General features: G+C 37.0%; 1 protein-coding gene across 2 annotated transcripts in view; it reads left to right on the top strand.

Annotated features, from left to right (window-relative positions):
* The window catches only part of ddb1 (damage-specific DNA binding protein 1), a 41,294-nt gene that overhangs the window by 13,802 nt on the left and 4,551 nt on the right, over positions 1-22,941 (top strand). For both annotated transcript variants that reach the window (XM_049483244.1, XM_049483245.1), the window contains exons 12-23: positions 660-768; positions 968-1,146; positions 2,484-2,647; positions 5,109-5,216; positions 7,035-7,242; positions 8,573-8,668; positions 9,012-9,123; positions 10,369-10,492; positions 10,588-10,752; positions 14,153-14,247; positions 14,390-14,560; positions 19,739-19,848. In XM_049483244.1, coding sequence (XP_049339201.1) covers positions 660-768; positions 968-1,146; positions 2,484-2,647; positions 5,109-5,216; positions 7,035-7,242; positions 8,573-8,668; positions 9,012-9,123; positions 10,369-10,492; positions 10,588-10,752; positions 14,153-14,247; positions 14,390-14,560; positions 19,739-19,848 — 1,641 coding nt within the window. The remainder of the gene's footprint in view (positions 1-659; positions 769-967; positions 1,147-2,483; positions 2,648-5,108; positions 5,217-7,034; positions 7,243-8,572; positions 8,669-9,011; positions 9,124-10,368; positions 10,493-10,587; positions 10,753-14,152; positions 14,248-14,389; positions 14,561-19,738; positions 19,849-22,941) is intronic.

Raw genomic sequence — 22,941 nt, 5'->3', positions numbered from 1 at the left:
TAAAGCCACAGAGCCCTAGAGCCCCAGAGATCGGCTCATTCCATGCACTGAATCCTGGCAAACAGCCCCGGAGATTGGAGGATGCTGACTGTGCCGGGCTCGGCTTAGCCTAATAATATATATTATACGTGTAACCCCATATTATTACTATTATTATTTAGATAAATCCAAAGCTTGGCTTTTAGCAAACTCTCCTGCTGTCTTTCTTTCTGAAGGCTGCTGGAAGTAGGCGATCAGTCACAAAGCCTGGAGATAACAGCCAATATAATTCGCTGAGAGAGGTGATCCTGACTCCGCCCCCAAACTGTCAAAACCACTGATAATTTTATTTACATTTAAATGCCCATTGTCAAAAGCTTAGTCTTAAGGACGAAAAAGTGTGATTGATTGTGATTAATCACAAAATTCTATTGTGATTAATGTTTTTTAATCAATTGACACCACTAGTTTATATTCTATTAGCAGTTTCTTTTTACAGGGACCTAGATAACAGTGCACACATTTCTGCATCTGTCAGCAATGGGTGCAGCTTAAAGTAGCTGAGTACATTCATTAGGAGGGATGTCAACAAAAAAATAAATTGGACACACAGTGCATTGTTTGTGATGTATAATGTATATTGTGTGTATAATGAGCATTCTGTGTCTGGTGCTGTTCAGGGTGCTGATGCTGAGTGGGGAGGAAGTGGAAGAGACTGAGCTTCCAGGGTTTGTGGATAATCAGCAGACGTTCTTCTGTGGAAATGTGGCTCACCAGCAGCTCATTCAGGTACTCTGTTACTTAGTGTGCACTTGTACATGGACTGTGATTTTCAAGCATAGTTAGATACTGTCTAATTCTAAATGTGAGTTTTCAGTGTGAGAACTCAAATCTTAGTATTTGAACATGAAGTGCTGTTAATTAGTAGGAATGTGTGCTTTCTAATTTGAAAAGTCATATTAATCCTTGTGTTAAAACGTGTGCACAGATCACGTCAGGTTCAGTGCGGCTGGTCACGCAGGACAGTAAGGCTCTGGTCAGTGAGTGGAAGGAGCCTCAGGGTAGGAACATCAGCGTGGCTGCCTGCAACTCTACTCAGGTGGTGCTGGCTGTGGGCAGAGTGCTGTACTACCTGCAGATCCTCGGTGGAGAGCTCAAACAGATCAGGTATGCTCCGATACACACGGGTGATTACTTAGCTGCTTAAATACGTTATTTTTTAACTAGTATTTTGGAATTAGAAAGGCATGTGCATTGTTTGTGTATTGTTTTAATTAACTGAATCATTCTCAGAATCATTGGTTGTTTGTATATTAAATATCTTGTATAGGGAAATGCATTCCCTGAAGGGAACACAGAATAGTTATGCAACTAAAAGTGTGTAACGAGGGATAAAAAAATACAGATAAGTGTGTGTTAGAATGGCTGTGGATTAGCGATAATTAGGATAATGTGTTTATTACAATGATTTCTGGAACCCTGCTAGTGCATCTCAAAAAATTAGAATGTCATTATTTCTTTATTTCAGATCAAAATGTGAAACTCATATAGATGTATTACACATCCATTTTAGACATTTATTTATTTTATTGTTGATGATTATGGCCAGAAACCCAGAAAATTTGTCTCAGAATATTAAAATATTATTAAAGACCAATTGGTACTTTTGGCAGTGTGCCAAGTCCTGCTGGAAAATGAAATCCAAGTCTCAATAAAAGTTGCGGATTTCATTTTCCAGCAGGACTTGGCAAACTGCCCACACTGCCAAAAGTGTCAATTGATCTTATATAATATTCAAATTTTCTGAGACACCGATTTTTGGGTTTTCATTGTCTGTAAACCATAATCATCCACAAAATAGCTTATTGTGATGGGCCTAAGTCTAATTATTAAGGACAGTCCTGTTTGATTACAGTGAAAACAATAATAATAGTTAAAATAAATTGTATTTTTTTGACACCCTTTACATTTAAAACAAATCATAAAGTGCCAGCAATGAAACAAGTAGAATGAACTGGTTAACTTGGTTTTGTGTACAGAATGATGATTAATCAGTAGTAGGGGGCAATATGTCTCATATCACTAATTTTATTGAAACAAAGGAGCTCTAAACTCCCGGAGACTACTCAGGTGTCTCAATTAAACTTACTAAAGTTACTTTTTCATTGCTTCACATGGTGACGCTATAATCAAATTCATAGGGTAAATCCACGCTAAAGAATGTAGGTTGTTAAATTCTGTGAAACTGCCACCAATAAATCCATAATTTCTACTATTTTCTTATTTAGGAGTATTTTATCCTCTTCAGTAACACAGATCATTCGCAGCTGTGAATTTTTGTAGAGAATTGTCCCTCCACTAATCAGATTACACAAGTCTTATTACTTTATGATATTTTCCACTAATGCAGTTTTATCCCTGTGTGCTAATCCCTCTCTCTCTCTCTCTCTCTCTCTCTCTCTCTCTCTCTCTCTCTCTCTCTCTCTCTCTCTGTGTTTGTCCAGCTCCACAGAGATGGAGCACGAGGTGGCGTGTCTGGACATCACTCCGCTGGGGGAGAGTAACGGAGAGTCCAGCCTGTGTGCTGTAGGCCTGTGGACGGACATCTCCGCCCGAGTCCTGCGACTGCCCTGCTTCAGTCCTCTGCATAAGGAGATGCTGGGAGGAGGTGAGAGTAGCAGAGCTCAATATCTCAGAACTTGGTTCCTGAGTTTTTATATCACGATAACTTAATATATCACGATATACCACATTTGAGTATGCTTTCAGTTATTCTTCGAAAAGTATGACAAAATAATATCATTGCTTTTTTTTTCCCAACTTTATTTCAAAGTGACATTAGACCAAACATTCACAAATAGGAATTACTACCTTGTAGTGCAGCTATATAAATATATATATATATATATATATATATATATATATATATATATATATATATATATATATATATATATATATACATATATATATATATATATATATATATATATATATATATGTATATATACATATATATATATATATGTATATGTGTGTATCAGATGAAAACAGATGAGGTAGATGCAGTAGCTATTTTTTTTTTTTTTTTTTCCAAAATTATACAGGTATTTAAATTGAGTTATCAAAATAAAGTGTCCGTCAAATAACGAAAAGCAGCGTCATGTCGCAAAACCACATTATGAGACTTTTTTTTGCGGCGATTACTTTATCACTTATGTAAACCGAGTTTATGCAAAGTGACCACGCCAATACATTTCATCATAGCCTACTTTATATATTTGCATGAACAATTGATGAAATTACTGTAGAAAAGATAGGGATACTTTTCTATCGTCCCCACAATATTTATCATCATATCGCACAGCACTAGTGTTGCCACAGTAATTGGCATCTCTGTGGTGCTGCTCATAAGATGCGTGGACCTGTTTTTTTTTTTTTCTGTAAAGCTGCTTTGTGACAACTCTTTTTGTAAAAAGCGCTATATAAATAAAATTGAATGGAATTGAATTGAATCTGAGGAGGACAAAATGAAAATAAGGGTGGAAAAGGATGGACGATTACAGGGATAATTAATACAGTGTGTAATTATACACACTTCTATTGTTCAGAAGCAGAGAAATTCATCATACTGTTGTTGTGTTTCTCCCTTGTTTCCTGTTTTTGCTCTCGGTGGTAAATCTGCTGTTGGTTTAGCGTGTAATTAATGAGTTTTATTTACGTGGGAAACAGATGATGTGTCAGTATGAAGTTGTTTTTGTAAGAACTTTGCTGAGATACAATTTTTTTTAAATTAACATCAGTTATGGAGAATGTGCCGTCTAAAACTTTGAGTAAAGACCAGAAAAAAAGTGTATTTAGTGATTTCTCTGTTAAAAAACGGTTTTATTTTCGTGTCTGTGAGTCAAATAATTTAATAGGCTCAACACAGATGCTTTGATAAGCAATATTCTGGGTATCATTCAATGAGCAACTGAAACCTTCTTTGCAAAGGAGCTAAAACAAAAAATCAGTGCTTCAGAAAATTACTAACTGGTACTTTTGGCAGTGTGCCAGATCCTGCTGGAAAATGAGATCTGGTGTTGGTCCACTGTCTTATATCTAGTCTAAAGTCAGGGCAGTGTTTTCCCACAAAATCTTACAGCACCTCATGCTTTCCTTGCTGACAACTTTTATGGAGATGTGGATTTCATTTTCCAGCAGGATTTGGTACACTGCCAAAAGTACCAGTTGGTCTTATGTAATATTTTAATTTTCAGAGACCCTTATTTTTAGGCTTTTGTTGGCTGTAAGCCATAATCAAAAATTAAATAAATGTAAAAAATGCATCACTGAGAAATACATCCTGCATCTCTATAATGAGTTTCACGTTTTAAACTGAATTAATGAAATAAAGTATAGTAGTATATGACATTATTTGAGAATAACCAAGTAGACCTGTTTTAATAATTACGATATTGACTTATTAGAACATTGCCCCCTCAGTTTACTTGGTCGCAGTTGTGTACAGTTTTACTGCTGCTGTAGTCTTCAACACCATTAATCAACATCCGCAACTTCTACTCAAAGGTTAGATAAATCAAAACCACTTTTGTTTTCCCATGTAAAGCCTAGAAAGCATGTTCTGATTGATATATGTGGTAAGTTAGGCAGCGATTATTTTTATTTATTTATTTATTTATTTATTTTATCTGACTCAAACTCAACCAGAACTTCCACAGACTTAACAACTTTTTTTGATTTCTGAGGAGATCCTGTTAATGAAATTGAGTTGGTCGACTTTATTCAAAAACACTATTCATTTTATTTATTGAATATTGAATGTTGAATATTTAAGGGTGTAATTGCGTTATTTTGCTGTTCTATTAAAATATATATTAAAAAAAAAAAGAGTAAATGAGAATATAATATGCAGTCATACTTCCACAACCTATATTGCTGGCTCAATTTTTTTTTTGTCTAATTGAAAGCCTTCATGAAAATATGAAAAACATTTAAAAAAAAAATACTTTTATCAAATATTACAAAAAAAAAATTGCCAGCAGTTCAGCATTACAAAACAGTGGCGTAATAAGTCACACATGAAGGTTATCTCCACTTATCTCCCTCTTGTTCTCTTCCTCCCTCAGAGATCATTCCTCGCTCAATCCTGATGACGACTTTTGAAGGCAGCCATTATTTGCTGTGTGCTCTGGGAGACGGTGCTCTCTTCTACTTTGGCCTCGACTTACAGACAGGTGGGAGAAAGATGCACACAGTTCACACTACAACTACAGAGTGTATCATTTCAGTTTCAGTACTATACCTTCATGTGTAGTGTCACATCACAGGATATGCAGCATATATATTTTTTCCTGCAAAAAATGTTTTGCACCAGAGGTGAATACTACATCTGCCCTATATAATTAATTCTACTCCTGGCTTTGATTTCTTAATCATTGACTGCTGGCGAGGTCTAGGGAAAAGTCCTGTATTTTCCTTTATAATACTGGTATATACAGTATGCATATGGTTGTTATTTATACATCGCTACAGACCTATACTGTCTGTCTGTCTGTCTGTCTGACTAGTTTCTACTTATTTGAATAATGACAGAGACAATGATTTTTTTTTTTATTCTTTTTATTTTGCAATGATTAAAAATACAAATGGTTGAGATGTATTCGGTGTTCAGGTGTTTAGATGTTCTCTGTTCCAAAGAAGCTGACAGAGTCAGAACTAGTCACAGTGATGGAGACAGGACCCATATGTCTGAAGGGTGGACTGCCTCTAAAATAGTGGCTGGGGGCAGGAGTACTGTAGAGAAAGATAGCAACAGTTAGTGGATTTAGTTATGGTTCCCTTCGTCAGATTGGTTGATTTAAAGCAGGCAGTTGCTTACCTCACTTCCTGGGCTGCGTCGAACTCCAGTGTGCTGATGGCAGGAAGGATTTTGCTGGTAAATGTCCTGCCCTTCAGCACACGGGATGCCCGCATCACATGCACTAGCCTATTTAGGCATACTGCAGTGGCTGCCCTGGTGGCAGGGTTTCTGTGTCTGGACAGAAGAGAGTGTACGAGCTCAGTTATCAGATACACATGATCACATGAGTATTAGCGTTATTTCACCCTCCTAACGTTACCATCTTCACTTATTCCATATTTTACTTTCAAGCTAACGTTTGTGGTGTTAGTCTATGTACCATACACCGTTTTGTAGTAAAGTTTCAGTTCTGTTACAGTTGTTGTGGAACTACTTTTTGGCGGAAGGCACAGTCCATATTAAAGCATATTCATTCTTAATTTCTTAAAGCAATAGAACACTCGAGGTCGTGTGTTATCACGACGAATCACAGCCGTGATGTTATATCCCTCTCGTGTTCTATTGCTTAAATAGCGCCACCACATGAATTTAAAAAAGCATTAACATCAAGTCAAATTGGGTGGAGCAAGTCTAAAGGAGTTTAGAGCCCCCATGTTTAAATAAAATATTTTTTCACTCCCCGTATCGATAATGTATCATCAACGGGAACTATGCAATATATTGCAATATAGATGTTTCGTCCCACCCCTACTTCAGAGCAGGCTTGCTGTTTTAGAAGCAGGTTGTTTGGCAGAGTCCAGACTCTAAATAGAGACCAGCAGTGTTGGGTTGGGGTAAGGGTTGCGGTGATGATGGGCTTTAAAATGGAATTGGAAGGAAAATAAAGTCCAGTACGGCCGAATGAATCTGTAATTAAACTGGTGATTAAAGCAGGTGGGCAGAGGCTGAAGACGTTGGTAAATATTTATTAATATAAGTGTGAGTGATGCAAACAGACGTGCTATTTACACAGTGCTGCTGAAGCTGGCAGATGTGTGAAGCCTTGCTCAAGCAAGAAAAAAATACCTTATTGTGTGTGTGTGTGTGTGTGTGTGTGTGTGTGTGTGTGTGTGTGTGTGTGTGTGTGTGTGTGTGTGTGTGTGTGTGTGTGTGTGTGTGTGTGTGTGTGTGTGTGTGTGTGTGTGTGTGTGTGTGTGTGTGTGTGTGTGTGTGTGTGTGTGTGTGTGTGTGTGTGTGTGTGTGTGTGGTGCAGGTGTTCTGAATGAGAGGAAGAAGGTAACGCTGGGCACTCAGCCCACAGTGCTGCGGACGTTCCGCTCCCTCTCCACCTCCAACGTGTTCGCCTGCTCAGACAGACCCACAGTCATCTACTCCAGCAACCACAAGCTCGTTTTCTCCAACGTCAACCTCAAAGAGGTCAACTACATGTGTCCTCTCAACTCTGAGGGATATCCTGACAGGTGTGTGAATTTATGTCAGAGAAAAGATGTGGTGATGCTACAGATAGGGATGTTATATCACAATATAATAGATATTTGTTGCAAATAACAATACAGTTGAGTTAAATGTACTAGTGCATCTCAAACAATTATCAGCACCAGCAGATGACCTGTCTCTCCAAACCATCACTGATTGGTGGAAACTTCACACTAGACCTCAAGCAGTTTGGACTGTGTGTCTCTCCACTCTTCCTCCAGACTCTGCTCCCTCGATTTACAAATGAAATGTTAAATTTACTGATGATCAGTGATGGTTTGGAGAGTCATGTCATCTGCTGGTGTTGATCCACTGTGTTTTATTATCAAGTTTAAAGTCAGTGCAGTTTTGTTTTCCCACAAAATCTTACAGCACTTCATGCTTCTTCCCTCTTCTGATAACTTTTATGGAGATGCAGATTTCATTTTCCAGCAGGACTTGGCGCACTGCCCACACTGCCAAAAGTACCAATTGGTCTTAAATAATATTCAAATTTTCTGAGACACTGATTTTTGGGTTTTTATTGGCTGTGAGTCATAGTCATCAACTGTAAAAGAAATAAACACTTAAAGTAGATCACTCTATTTGTAATACAGCTATATAATGAGTTTTTGAACATTTGAACTGAATTAATAAAAAATAGGTAACTTCACTAATTCTTATTTTTTGAGATTTTTTAGACTTTTATTTGTAGTGAAACTAGTGTGGAATTGACCATTTTTATTTACAGTTAAAAATAATAACTTCAATATCTTGATATGCATGAATTATCTACACTGTAGCTTCCTGTCTTCCTTTTTGTCTTCCTACATCTGGTCTTATTATATAGTCAGTTATTGATGTCACTTCTAAAGAAATCACACCCTTGCACATAATAAAAATAAAATAAGTTGTGGATGATGTATCTTCCCAAAAATTGTGATTAAACTAATTGTTGTAATTTTAGGACCATTTTAAGACCATTGGAGTTGAAATTGTGATGATAGAATTGCATACCAAAGCAATCATGCAACAGCAATTTTAGTTAATCATAATTTGGGAAATATATACTTTTTTCTTCACATACTGCAGTTCACACTGTGAATATAGTCAGTTATTGAAGCATTGATCATGACTGTGACTGATTTTGTTCTAACAGTGATTTTTAGACATGCTGGTGGTTTGGTTTCTACCATAGTTCTGTGCATAATTGTGTATTCAGAAGTAAAGGTCTTGGTACGTTAATAGCAGATACTCCTAAATAAGCAAATACAAGAAATCATGGATTCATTGGTCAGTTCTTCCAGGGCTTCATGTTTTGTCTCTTTCTCACAGCTTGGCTTTAGCCAATAACAGCACTCTGACCATCGGCACTATCGACGAGATCCAGAAACTCCATATTCGCACTGTACCTCTTTATGAATCACCCAAGTAAGTCTACTTTACCAGTTTAAAAATATATATTTTAATTTATTTGACTTTAAACCCAATATTTCGATTATTCCCAAGGGTCACACTTTACTCACTTAGCATCAGTACATTCAGTGTTCTTCATATATAGAAGTTTCTGTGGCAGCGCTTAAAACTTCTGCAGCGATTCCTGATTGACGCTTCAATCATCAAATATTAAAAAGAAACTAAGGGCTGAAAGTAAACAGCTTTCCACAGCTTGATTTAAAGTAAACTTTTCTCTCTCTGATCACTCTGAGAGCTGCACTTGATTGATTACAGCCTGAAGTTGAAACACTCTCATGCTCTCACTGTCTCCCCCAAGGAGGATCTGCTATCAGGAGGTGTCTCAGTGCTTTGGGGTTCTGTCCAGCAGAGTGGAGATGCAAGATGCCAGCGGCACCACGGCTCCCGTACGCCCCAGTGCCAGCACTCAGGTATTACTGCACTGTACACTGCTTTCTTATTGGTTAAAATCTGGTGGGGAGTGTCTAAACACTTGAAGTAAGGGATAAGATTGACAGACTGAGTTTAATCAAAGATTAAATAAATACAGGTGCTTCTCAACATGTTAGAGGACCATTGAAAAGTTATTTTATTTCAGTAATTCAGTTCAAAATCTGAAACTCATACATAGATAAACAGCTCTGGAAAAAAAAGAAATCACGTAAAATAATGAGTTTCTTTGATTTTACTAAATTGAAAACCTCTGGATTATAATCAAGAGGAAGATGGATGATCAAAAGCCATCAAACCACCAAACTGAACTGCTTGAATTTTTACACCAGGAGTGACACAAAGTTATCCAAAAGCAGTGTGTAAGACTGGTGGAGGAGAACATGCCAACATGCATAAAAACTGCGATAAAAAAAACAGGGTTATTCCACCAAATATTGATTTCTGAACTCTTAAAACTTTATGAATATGAAATTGTTTTTGTTGCCTTCTTTGAGGCCTGAAAGCTCTGCATCTTTTGTCATTTCAGACATTTCTCATTTTCTGCAAATAAATGTTGTAATTGACAATATTTTTATTTGGAATTTAGGAGAAATGTTGTCTGTAGTTTATAAAATAAAACAACAATGTTCATTTTACTCAAACATATACCTATAAATAGCAAAATCAGGGAAACTAATTCAGAAAATTGAGTGGTCTCTTAATTTTTTCCAGAGCTGTATTACACACAGAGTGATCTATTTAAGCGTTTATTTTTTTTTTATTGTCTCTCCAAACCATCACTGATTGGTGGAAACTTCACACTAGACCTCAAGCAGTTTGGACTGTGTGTCTCTCCACTCTTCCTCCAGACTCTGCTCCCTTGATTTACAAATGAAATGCAAAATTTACTGATGGTCAGTGGGCTGTTCAAGTTACTGTAATGAAGATCAAAGATGATCTGCCATTTTATGACTTTCCACCAAATTTTATTTATTTATGTTGGTTTAGTTCTTTCTGGGTGCACCTATTTTTTGACACATACTTTATAAAACATTGCTGTAATCCGTGATCAATTCCTGCGTTCTGAAACGAATGCAGTTGAGTTTCCTCCTCCAGGGCCGTGCATCACGATGTGTCAGCTCTCACACCCACAGCAGTAGGTGTGAAAAGCTCTCGTTGCAGTCGTGAATTGAAATGAAACCGTCCTGTTGAGGCTTCTTTTCTTTTCTCTCTCCTCTCTCCAGGCTCTGTCCAGCAGCGTGAGCTCCAGTAAGCTCTTCCCCAGCAGCACCTCTCCTCATGAGACCTCCTTCGGGGAGGAGGTGGAGGTGCACAGCCTGCTCGTGGTCGATCAGCACACTTTCGAAGGTGTTATTCTCGCACACTCCCTCATCTTCACACTCAGACAGCAGGCTTAAAAGAACTGGCTAATAAATAATCTTCCCCTGCGTTCCCCCCTCCAGTGCTTCACGCCCATCAGTTCTTGCCCAGTGAGTATGCTCTGAGCCTGGTGTCCTGCAAGCTGGGCAAAGATCCTGCCATCTATTTCATCGTTGGCACCGCCATGGTCTACCCTGAGGAGGCTGAACCTAAGCAGGGCCGTATTATTGTCTTCCACTACACAGATGGTAAGTGTTCTCAGGCGTGTTCGTGTCTTTTACTCAGTCAGGTCAGCATATTATGACCAACTCCTTGTTTCTACACTCTCATTCCATCTTATCAGCTTTACTGATCATATAGGAGCACTTTATATTTCTATAATAATTATAATCTGTAGTCCTGTATCTGTTTCTCTGTATACTTTATTATTATCATCCTCCTTTCACCTGTTCTTCAGTGGTCAGGACCCCACAGAACAGACACAACAGAGCAGCTATTATTTGGGTCATTCTCAGTACTGCAGTGACACTGATTGACATGGTGGTGGTTTGTGGAACGTTTTGATACAGGGTTTGTACGATCATAAAAAACTCAGTCATGGAATTTGAAAAATAGCAATTTCCAGACCTTTATAAGTTTTGAAAAAATAAAAATATCTAGTAAGTTTTTATGGAAAGTAATGAAAATTAAGTCTACAAGTCTTTGTTTCAATTTATTGATGGAGAAAATCTATTTTGAGCAACAAAAAAAAAATACGTCAGCTTACCACGGCTCCTGTACGACCCAGTGCCAGCACTCAGGTATAACAGCACTGTACTCTGCATTCTTATTGGTTAAAACCTTGTGGGTAGTGTCTAAGCACTTGAAGCAAGGGAGACGATTGACTGAGACGATTGAATCAAAGTGATTAAATATATACAGGTGTATCTCAAAAGATTTAATATCACTGATAAGTTACTTTATTTCAGTTCAATTTTTTATCAAAATGTAAAACTCATATATAGATGTACAGCTCTAGAAAATAAGAGGCCGCTTAAAAATTATGAATTATGTAGTAGGAAATCATTCTCAGTACTGCAGTAACACTGATTGACATGGTGGTGGTTGGTGAAGCATTTTGGTAGTGTTTGTACGATCAAGAAAAACCTGGAAAAGTCATGGAATTTGAAAAATAGCATTTTCCAGACCTGTATAAGTTTTGCAAAAATAAAAATACCCAGAAAGGTTTTGGAAAAGTCATGAAAATTAGGTCTACAAATCTTTGTTACAATTTATTGATGGAGAAAATCTATTTTGAGCTCAAAAAAATACGTCAGCTCAGAGTTAATTCAGTAATTTAAGATAAGATAAGATAATCCTTTATTAAGGATGGAATTATTAATGGGGAAAATTAACCATGTTACAGCAGTGCAGAGTAAAGGACAGAGAAACAGGTCAGGAAAAGGTAAATACAAATAATGATAAATCTATATATACAGAAAACCTATTGTAGGAAAATATATAAAGAGTTTAAAAAATTATATATAGTAAAAGGAAAAAATATATATACATCTAGTGCATAGAGATATGATTATGGTAGGGTGGACCAGTATTATTGCACAAGAGTAACAGTGAATAAATATCAAATAAATAATAGATGAAAACAAAAGTGAGAAAAAAAATATTGCACATTTAGCTCTACACAGCGGAGCGCTCAGGATCAGACGCAAATTTTATTATTAAAGTTTGTGTGTCAGCGTTCTTATCAGATTCGTTTTAGGCCTGCTGTAATCAATTTCGATGATGGTTTTAGTTGATTTTTGGTTTTATTGTCCATATCTGCACTGATGTTTTAAAAATCGTATGGTCATGAAAATTTGCCTTAAAGGCATTGAAATCAAAAATCATGGAAATGTATTGGTTAAAAAGTGTAAAAATGAACCCTGTTGGTAGTGACGGATGCTCCTGTGCTGGCTCTTTAAAGACCAACCTCTTCAAAGAGCACTTACTCTCCTAACACCTCTAACAAACTAACTACCATATTTTTCGCACTATAATGCACACTTAAAATCTTTTAATTTTGCCAGTGCGCCTTATGTATGAATTCTACCTGTAAAAGAGCAGTAAAGCCACTTACTCTGCTGAAGAATAGCTTTATTACAGGAGTTTCAGTTTAGTTCTCCAGCACCAGGGCTGTATTAGCATTAGCCGCTAACGCTATTTCTATTTTTTTTGTTTAGAGGTGAGTATTATCGGCCTGTAGCCAGCCACTAACCCTGGTAGCTAGCACTGCTGGAGCGGTTAGCAGCCAATGCTAATGCTCCAGCCTTAGTGCTGGAGAAATGTGGGAATCTAAGCTTACTGTAAATAAACGAAAGTGCTTTATTCAACCAAATAAACAGTTTTCAGGAGAGGAATCTGTGTAGATTAACATCCAGTGCTTGTTTGACTTTAAAAGAAAGCTTTTTTTTTTTTTTTTTTAACCCAGTCAAAATACAAGCAATTAAACTCTCACATAAAAGATCTTGGTGAAAACATGGAGTAGATCAAGATAAAACGGGCAACCAACAGCAAAATCAACTCAAGACTCAAATACTTAAGAGAATACATAGGTTTGTAAGTAGTTTTTTAATCTTATACTGTGACTGAAATTAGGGGTGGACAATATTATATCGTATCCATTATATCGTGACACAGAAATATCATGACATTAAAAATCCATATCGTGATAAGAGATGTTTTGTCTTAAAGCTTCACAGTAAATAATGGACTACTTTTAAGTGTATTTATTGTATAATTGTTTTAGTTTGCAGTTTATATGCATGAACATATTCTGCAATATTTTTGCTGCATTATATTATTTTATGCTATATTATTTATTTTGCCACATAATGATTATACTGTTATACTATTATACCATATTTTTCTGTTATCCTATATCGCCAAGTATATCGTTATCGCAAAAATACCCTGAAATATTGTGATATTATTTTAGAGCCATATCGCCCACCCCTAACTGAAATACAGAAAAGGTTAGATCACATTTGAATTTCACCCGAGAGCGAGGGATATATAATATTAAACTTGTTAGAGGAGCTTAGAACATGAAAGGTCGAGCAAACACTGAGGTGTTTAAAAACTTCAGCAGCACTGCTGCAATGTATGATTCTCTTACTCACATCAGCAACACACACACACACTATTAAAACACTCACAATGCAGTACGTCCTACATATAACCATATAAGAAAATCTTATTACCAAGAAAAGAACATAAAAGACCTTTTTGGAAAAAACCCACCAGGGAAGATCTTCAAGTTCTTATCGCATTTTAAGCTCAAACACCTAATTTAATACGTATGCAGCGAAATACATTTCCCTTATCGAGCTAGAACCTTTGAAAAACTTTGTTTATCTCTGGATATATGGATATATAAAACCAAGTGTATGCCACAAATAGCCAAATATGTGCTGAAGTTGCAATAAAACCTGAACTACCAGCCAACCTACAGCCTGTAATTATTATAGAATGACAAATTGTATGATATGATCATTGGAGCTGATGAGAGAGACAGCGATTGGTCATAATAATAAGTGTGAATTTAGTTGTGCATATTTTGTGTATAAATGGTATGTATAACTGTTTTAAATGATTTTTGTCTCTCTAAAGGGAAACTGCAGACAGTAGCTGAGAAGGAGGTGAAAGGGGCTGTTTACTCCATGGTGGAGTTCAACGGCAAGTTATTGGCCAGCATCAACAGCACTGTGAGTGACCTGTTTTCCTGTGTGTTTCTATATCTAAGTGTTAATAATTGGAGAATTCAGACTGTTTAAAAACACAGTTTGTCCTCCTGACAGTGCGCTCAGTTCTAAACACCCGTCCTTGTCCTCGTGTCCTCGTGTGCAGGTGCGTCTTTATGAGTGGACCGCAGAGAAAGAGCTGAGGACGGAGTGTAATCACTATAACAACATTATGGCCTTGTATCTGAAAACCAAAGGAGATTTTATACTGGTGGGAGACCTGATGAGGTCAGTGCTGCTGCTGGCGTACAAACCCATGGAGGGCAATTTTGAAGAGGTGAGGAATTCTTTATATAAAGCTGCACTGTAAAAAACAAAAGCATAAAAACAGCTGTGGTTGCCAGAATTTTACCGTAAAATAAACGGTTGCCATGTAGAAGATATTACAGGATAATTCTTGGCAACTGTTTATTTACGGTGAAATTCTGGCAACCACAGCTGCCAGTATTTTACCGTAAATTTTACGTTTTTTTTTTTTTTTTTTTTATACAGTGTATGTACATTGTATTACAATGTAGTACAAATATTACAATCTATTACCATTGCCATGTCAGTTTTTCACTCTGCCATGACAGTATTTTACATCTTAAAATGGTAAAGAATATCATTGACAGCATGTATTTTTATTTAAGGTATTTACACTGTGAATAATACAGTAATGTGCTATTTATAATATGACTGTTCAATGCTGTCACAATTTCAGCTTTTCACCATATATTTCACATGTTAAAACAATTAAAAATAACATTTTTGACAGTGTTTTAATTTATGGTAATTCAATGTTTATTCTACAACAATAAGCTTCCTCTTGCTTTACAGTTTATTTCTGTTGCCATTTCACAGTTTTTCACTGTAATTTACACAGAAATTTTTTACAGTGTGGGCTCTGGGATGAGGTCCCTTATATCATCAGATGGACACAGCACAGTTCACTGTTCTTCTCTCCAACACCTTCATTTGCATATTTTTTTAGCATGTTCATTCAGAGGGGTTTCTTTAAGAGAAGACTTTTTAGATTTTTCAGTTAGTGGTATATTAAAAGATTTGGGATTAGGGATATCCACGATTTTATCACGTGATTGGAAGGCGTGGCTGATCATGTAATTTATAAAGAATGTGATTTGGGTAGAAAGATCCGAATCACTGATTTAGCAAAGAATATGTAACGTTACGATTTTATTTCCTCGAGTTCTCTGTAGACTCTGCTGCATGCATGCATTCAGAATGCTCATGTTATTGCAATGATTAAGGCTCTAAGTCTCTCTCTCTCTCTCACTCATTCATTCACATGTTTCCTTTTCCCAAAAAAAAAAGAAAAGCAATATATGCAATTACACTAGTGCTTCTTCTCTATTAAAGCTCAGCAACTGAGTAACTCATTAAAAAAAAATGTAAAAAATCATTAAAATATTTTCATTTTAAAAGCATCAAGACTACCGTACTCTTTTATAAATATAGTTAAAAAAAAAGCTCTAGTCTATATCTAGTGTGCCTGGCCTAAACCACTCTACACAATTATTACTCTCCCTTCCAAAAAAATACAGAACTATCAGCATTTAAAGAAATTAATAATGATCCTAATTATGATCATTTACAGAATTGTTGCTGTGACATTTTTAGTTACCGTATTTTTCGGACTATAAGGCGCACTTAAAAACTTTTAATTTTCACAAAAATTGACAGTGCGTCTTATAATACGGTGCGCCTTTTGTATGGATTTTACTCGTCAGGTTGTAAGGAGCAGTAAACACACACTCCGTGCAGCGTTATAGAGAGTTTCAGTGCTATACAGAGTCCAGAGCCGTGCAGCTCCGAGGCTGAGCAGCAATAGCATTAGCTAGATGCTAACCGCTAAGCTAGCTAGCTTATTCACTGAGATCAGTATTATCTAAATTTTACTCGTCAGGTTGTATGTAGCAGTAAACACACACTCCGTGCAGCGTTATACAGAGTTTCAGTGCTATACAGAGTCCAGAGCCGTGCAGCTCCGAGGCTGGAGCAGCAAATAGCATTAGCTAGCTTACTCACTGTTCAGAGGTCAGTATTATCTAAATTTTACCCGTCAGGTGTAAGGAGCAGTAAACACACACTCCGTGCAGAGCCGTGCCGCTCCGAGGCTGGAGCAGCAATAAATAGCATTAGCTAGATGCTAACCGCTTAGCTAGCTAGCTTTTTCACTGTTCAGAGATCAGTATTTTCTAAATTTAGCACTTTTAATACTGCTGGAGCAGTATTATTAGAGTTAGATGCTAATCGCTAAGCGTTCACCGTTCAGAGGTGAGTTATCGGCCTGTACGTCTGTGCTGCTTTGCCTGGCTAGCATTAGCTAGATGCTAAGCGCTAACTCTCTCAGAGGTGAGTTTTATCAGCCTGTAATCTGCTTGTTTACCGTGTTAAAACAAGCTACGGGGGACGAATCGCTAGCTAATATCTCACTGTCTTACCAGAACACGCAGGATTACTCAGTGTAACGCTGTCGTTTAAGTTTGGGTTAACTTTACTAGTTTAGGTGACTAGCTAGCGTGCTAGCGGATAGCTATGCTAACGCTGGTGCAGCAAGCCTTAGTGGACATCTGGAAATCTAAGCTTACTGTAAATAAACTGAAGCACGTTACTCACCCAAATAAACAGTTTTCAGGAGAGGAATCTGTGTAGATTAATATCCAGCACTCGTTTGACTTTGAAAGAGCTAACGTTAGATTTGTATACTGAGACGCTCCACCGGCAAGCGACCACCCCCGGTGGGGGAAGGGAAACATGGCGCCACCCCTGTTCACTTTGATATAGGCACCCTTTCTAGTGTCACTTAACGCGCCTTATAATGCGATGCGCCCTATGTATGGAAAAATAGCAGAAAATAGGCGTTCTTTGATAGTGCGTCTTATAATACGGTGCGCCTTATAGTCCGAAAAATACGGTAGTTTATTTAAGAAAAAATGCATAACTATATAGTTAACCATTTTATGGTCATTTAGTGCTTGTTTATTTTGTGCTAAAAATTATATATATAAAAAAAATAATAATAATAAAAAAAAAACGATAACTTGGATGTGTAGTATCAGGACTCGCTATTGGCAGATACTCAAAGGCAAGGCAGGTTTATTCATATATCACCTTTCATACACAACGATCATTCAAAGTGCTTTAGAAATTAGAAAATACAAAGAGAAGTCAAATTACAAAAACATGTAAAAGAATAACAGTAAAATTGGAAATAAAAACTAAAATAAGAATAAAAGCAATTTAATCGGGTTCAGGAGCAAAAAAATGGATTAGGACATCTCTATTTTTAGGAACAAATGGGGTGCACACATTAGTGTACTTTACCTTAATGCTGATCATACAAATTAACTAGAAACACTAGAAAGCAATTACTTAAAAACACCTAAGCAACCAAGTTGAAGCACCTAAGTTGCAGAATTGTTCTATTTTCCTTCAGGAAATAAAACAAAACTTTTTTTCTAGCCTATTAGTGTATTTAAATGTGTCAGCAGTCCAGCTTTTTTGTCAATTTGTCAGTTTTCTGCTTGATATTACATGTTCAATTCTTCTTCTTCATGCTCAGTTTACACACTGCTGTGCCCTACATTTTTCATGTTATTTATTCTTATGGATATTTAAATGGCTGTAATAGGCAGATCATTTATGACTGAGTGCTAACACTAGAAAACTGGTGAGCGATGACTGAGCTAGGGCTGGGGCGACGCGTCGACATAATCGACGTCATCGATTACGAAAATACATCGATTTGCATAACGTGCGTCGGCGCGTCGTAAACATGGCGGCGCCTGTGGAGAGCATTAGAGGTTAGATCGGGCCCAAAAATTCCGAACCGACCCAGCCCGAGCACGTTCTGCTCTAGCCCGACCCGACCTGAACCATAAACTGGCTGTTTTCGGGCTGTTTGAATGAGCGAAATATGATCAGAATTATGTTAATTAACACGGTAACATAGAAGCATAGAACTATTATTTAATTAAAATGATTTTTAAGAACAGCTAAACACAGTTCTGCAAGTCAAACGCGGAGGAGTTCACGTGCAAGAGAGAGAGAGAGAGAGAGACACACACACACAAACAGAGAGAGAGAGATTTGCGTGTTCTGGTGAGAGCTACTCACAGGTGAAGGTTTTCTTTTATCTCCTCGTGTTCATATTCTAGTCCCATTCATAATTCTGCAGCTCCCTCAGTGTTTTCTGTCGTATTTTGCGGCTAGCGCGAGCGCTTACAACTGACACCGCGGACCGCGGTGTGCCTCCGCGCTTGTGCCGAATCCGACTCCCTGCTGAATCCGACTCCCGCTTCGCGGACAGAATCGGCACAACACCCCCGCTGTAGAACTGCGGTAGTGAAAACAGCGCTTATAAATAAATTAGTTTAGTTTCACTTTCAGTTTTCATTATTTTCGGTTTTTTTTTAAATAAAAATATAATTAAAAAACAGACGCCTACATCTCTGACTATTTTCGGGAGCCCGGGTCATGTCTGGTTCGGGCAGAGAATCTAAGCTCTAGAGAGCTTGGACTCCGGAGAGCAATCTCCAGCTACAAAAAAACGCCAGCGGGCATCTAAAGTTTGGGAGCATTTCACGCAAAAGGGCAACAATGTGGTCCTCTGCCATACGTGCAAAAGGAGCACTTGAAGCGCAAACATCCAGGAGCACTATGTCAACAGGGTCACACAGTAAGTTACCGTTTACATCAGGGTCTCCGCGGGTGTCCTTAAAAAGACTTAAGGCTGTCTACCAAAGGTTTTAAACCTGCCACAGGCAGAAATTATACAGTTTTGGTTTATATTTGTGCATGGCATTTCGCAGTTTCCAGAAACAGTAGCATCATTCATAAGTTCAGGTGTTTAGCTAAGCTAGCTGCCTTAAGTTATTTTAGCTAGCGCCGTCGGCGCTGCGGTGTTACACCGTTTTCTGTCACCGTCGGAATTTTGTGACCAGTGCTCACGGTTATGAGCGTTCATTGGCAAAACAGAAGCTTTCTATACCTACACCTTACCCTCAGCCCTAAACTGAACCGTTTTGGCCAGTCGGGGTAAACATTAGAAACGAACACGTTTCGAATCGGCCAGTGCACCGGTCTGCTGAGAACTACTTGCCCGTGGTCACAAAATCTAGCGGTCACAGAAAACAGTGCAACACACGGTTGTGGTGTATGGGAGCTTATCCATTTTTAGCGTTATAGATCTAAACGTGTTGTACATGTAAGTGATTATAAGTGTGGGGTTTGGTTTAGTAGGCTTGTGTTGTTGTTGTTGTTATTATATATAAATATAGTAATTTATCGTTTGCTTTAAAACGTAAAATAATAATTATTTAAATATGTTTCTCAATAAATAGATTAGTCGACTAATCGAAAAAAATAATCGTTAGAATAATCGTTTAAAAAATAATCGTTAGGGACAGCCCTAGACTGAGCACATGATTCTGTATTCCTCCTGAATCTTCAGATTGCTCGTGACTTCAATCCGAACTGGATGAGTGCCGTGGAGATTTTGGACGATGATAACTTCCTTGGAGCAGAAAACGCTTTTAATCTGTTTGTCTGCCAGAAAGACAGGTGAGGAAAGACGTCCTGCAGACATCTTAATTATCAGCTGTCATTCACATCACTGCACACTTTATTGCTCCACTCTGTTTCTGGATCGCTCCCAGATTAGCTGAGGGTTTGTCCTGATCACGATAAATTGGTGATTTTAGTTGTTTTTTTTCCCCTATATGCTTTATTTCTAATCTTCTGCACACAAAACCATCACTATATAACAAAAACAATCGTTACATAATATTATACAACATACCATATATCATAAATGATAGTTTGTGGTGGTGTTTACTTTGATTTTTTTAAGGGTATTTTTTTTATAATTATTTAAATTTGCAGTTTATATACATAAAAAAAAATTTTCTGCACTTTATTTTGGTAGATTTACGTTATTAATCATATTGTTAGTTACTGTTTTAACAAAACAGACAGAAGTATAAAGATTTCTATTAAAAACTATAAAACTATGTGAAAATAACTTTTGTTACAGTAGTATAGTCTTGAAATGAATTAAATGGTTTTCAAAGTTTTTTATCATATTGCTAAAAAATATCATCACAAACAGCCTGCAGTATTCTAATGATATTTTAGGGCTATATTACCTACAGTAAATTTGCCAGTGTTAAATGAATGCTCTTGGTGTTTGATTAAAATTTTAATACTAATACTGTTCATTTAACATGTTTGGCATTTATTTAACTCTGGCAAATGACTGTATACTCAACTATTCTATAATACTTTCATTATATTATCGAGTTATCGTACAATATATGGACATACCCCATTGATTTTACTTACCAAAGAGAGCATGATAACATGACAACATAAAGGAGTTGTATATAGATTTTAGTATTACACACAGTGAGATCTATTTTAAGCAATTATTTATTTTATTGTTGATGATTATGGTTTACAGCCAATGAAAGCCCAGAAATGAGTGTCTCAGAAAAATATAATATTATATAACACCAACTGGTGCTTTTGGCAGTGTGGGCAGTGTGCCAAGTCCTGCTGGAAAATGAAATTCTCCAAAAAAGTTGTCAGCAGAGGGAAGCATCAAGTGCTGTAAGATTTTTCGGGAAAACAAAACTGCACTGACTTTAGACTTGATATTTGAACATGCTTTGGACATGCTTCCCTCTACTGACCACTTCTATGGAGATGTGGATTTCATTTTCCAGCAGGACTTTGCACACTGCCCACACTGCCAAAAGTACCAATAGGGCTTATATAATATTCTACTTTATCTGAGAAACTGATTTCTGGGCTTACATTGGCTGTAAGCCATAATCACCAACAATAAAATAAATAAACGCTTAAACTCTGTGTGTAATACATCTATATAATATGATATAATATGAACTGTATTCCTGAAACAAAATAACTTAAATGATATTTAAATTTTTTGAGATTCACCTGTACAGTCATCATCAAAGATACATTTCCAGAAAGAAAAGTTGCACCCAGAATGAATTGTCTGATTGCAATGCTGTTTTAAACGGAGATAATGGTTACCAGAAACAACAAATCGTTCTAAATATCGACTGATATTGTCTATTTTTAGGCTACCTTCACACAGCAGGTAAAAGTACACACATTTCTTTTAATGTGACCCATATCAGACATTGGTTGATCTGAATAGTTCACGCTTTGTACGTGGCACGCATGCCCGATAGAGCAAAGCTTCACGTTAAGTTTCACTTTAATCCTTATTTTAATCAGAGCTATGATTTGCTGTAAGCTATAATCATCAACAATAAAAGAAATAAGCGCATAAAATAGATCACTCTGTGTGCAATACATTTATAAAATGAGTTTCACATTTTGAACTGAATTACTGAAAGTAACTTTTTTTCAATGATATTCTCAATTTTTGAGATGCACTGTTATGTTTGTTATATAGTAAATTAAAAATAAACACTCTTATACTTCAGTTCCAATGACTTCCCATGGCATAAAATGATGTAGGACCATTTATTTCCACAAAAAGGCCTGCTCTCATATTCTGAACACTGTCTTACACCACTAGAAAAGGGCTGTTTGTACAGAACTCTCTTCTCTGTTCTGATGGATAACTCGTTGCAGCACTGGGCCAGACGACCTTGTAGGAGAATATGCTAATAAGCAGCTCTTTGAGCGGTGAAGCCTCGGTGGTAGGGAGAACAAATGGAGCAGATCAGAAGTAAAGGTTAGAGCAGGGCTGTGGAGAAGTTGGGGCAGTGTGAGGAACACTGTGAAGTATTGCAGGAGATTACTGCAGAGTTTCCTCCTGCTGTAAGGTCAGACAGTCCAGTCTGAGTAAACAGATCATCGTTTGACTGAAGGCCAGATAAAGTGTGTCTGACAGCAGGGGGATATATGAGACAAGATGCGTGGAGAGGTCTTCATACATAAATATAACAGATGGTCTGATTCTCTTCTCGCTCTCTTAAGTATATACTAGTACATGGCATCAGCTGTGGGTTTAGAATTTACTCTTTTTACAGAATTTCTCCACTTATTCTCAGGACATATGAAAGGAAATGACATCTAAGCTAGTTTTTTTGTGCAACATAAAGTTCACATATAGATGGAGCCATCTGTCCTAGTGTAGACTAGGGGTGGGACAAAATATCAATATCATAATACATTATTTCTATGTGGCATTAAATATAGATACAGGTGCGTCTCAAACAATTGATTATCATTAAAAAGCTACTTCACTTCAGTAATGTCATCTGCTGGTGTTGATCCACTGTGTTTTATTATCAAGTCTAAAGTCAGTGCAGTGTTTTAACACAAAATCTTACAGCAGTTTATGCTTCCCTCTGCTACTGACAACTTTTATAGAGATGTGGATTTCATTTTCCAGCAGGACTTGGCTCACTTCCAGAAGTACCCATTATTCTTATATAATATTATATAAATATATAAATTATATAAATTTCCTGCAACACTAACGTTTGAGTTTTTATTGGATGCCATAATCAACAATAGAAGAAATAATACATCTAATATGAGTTTCACAGTTTCAACTGAATTACTGAAATAAAGTAACTTTTCGAGTTCTGTGAAACTGTCAGCAATATATTCATAATTCCAACCTGAACTTGGGCCATGTCGGGATTTTAC

This window comes from Astyanax mexicanus, chromosome 9 (genome assembly GCF_023375975.1).
Source record: "Astyanax mexicanus isolate ESR-SI-001 chromosome 9, AstMex3_surface, whole genome shotgun sequence".
Taxonomy (NCBI): Eukaryota; Metazoa; Chordata; class Actinopteri; order Characiformes; family Acestrorhamphidae; genus Astyanax; species Astyanax mexicanus.
The sequence above is the reverse complement of the archived record's forward strand: the minus strand, read 5'-3'. Positions and strand labels throughout refer to the sequence as shown.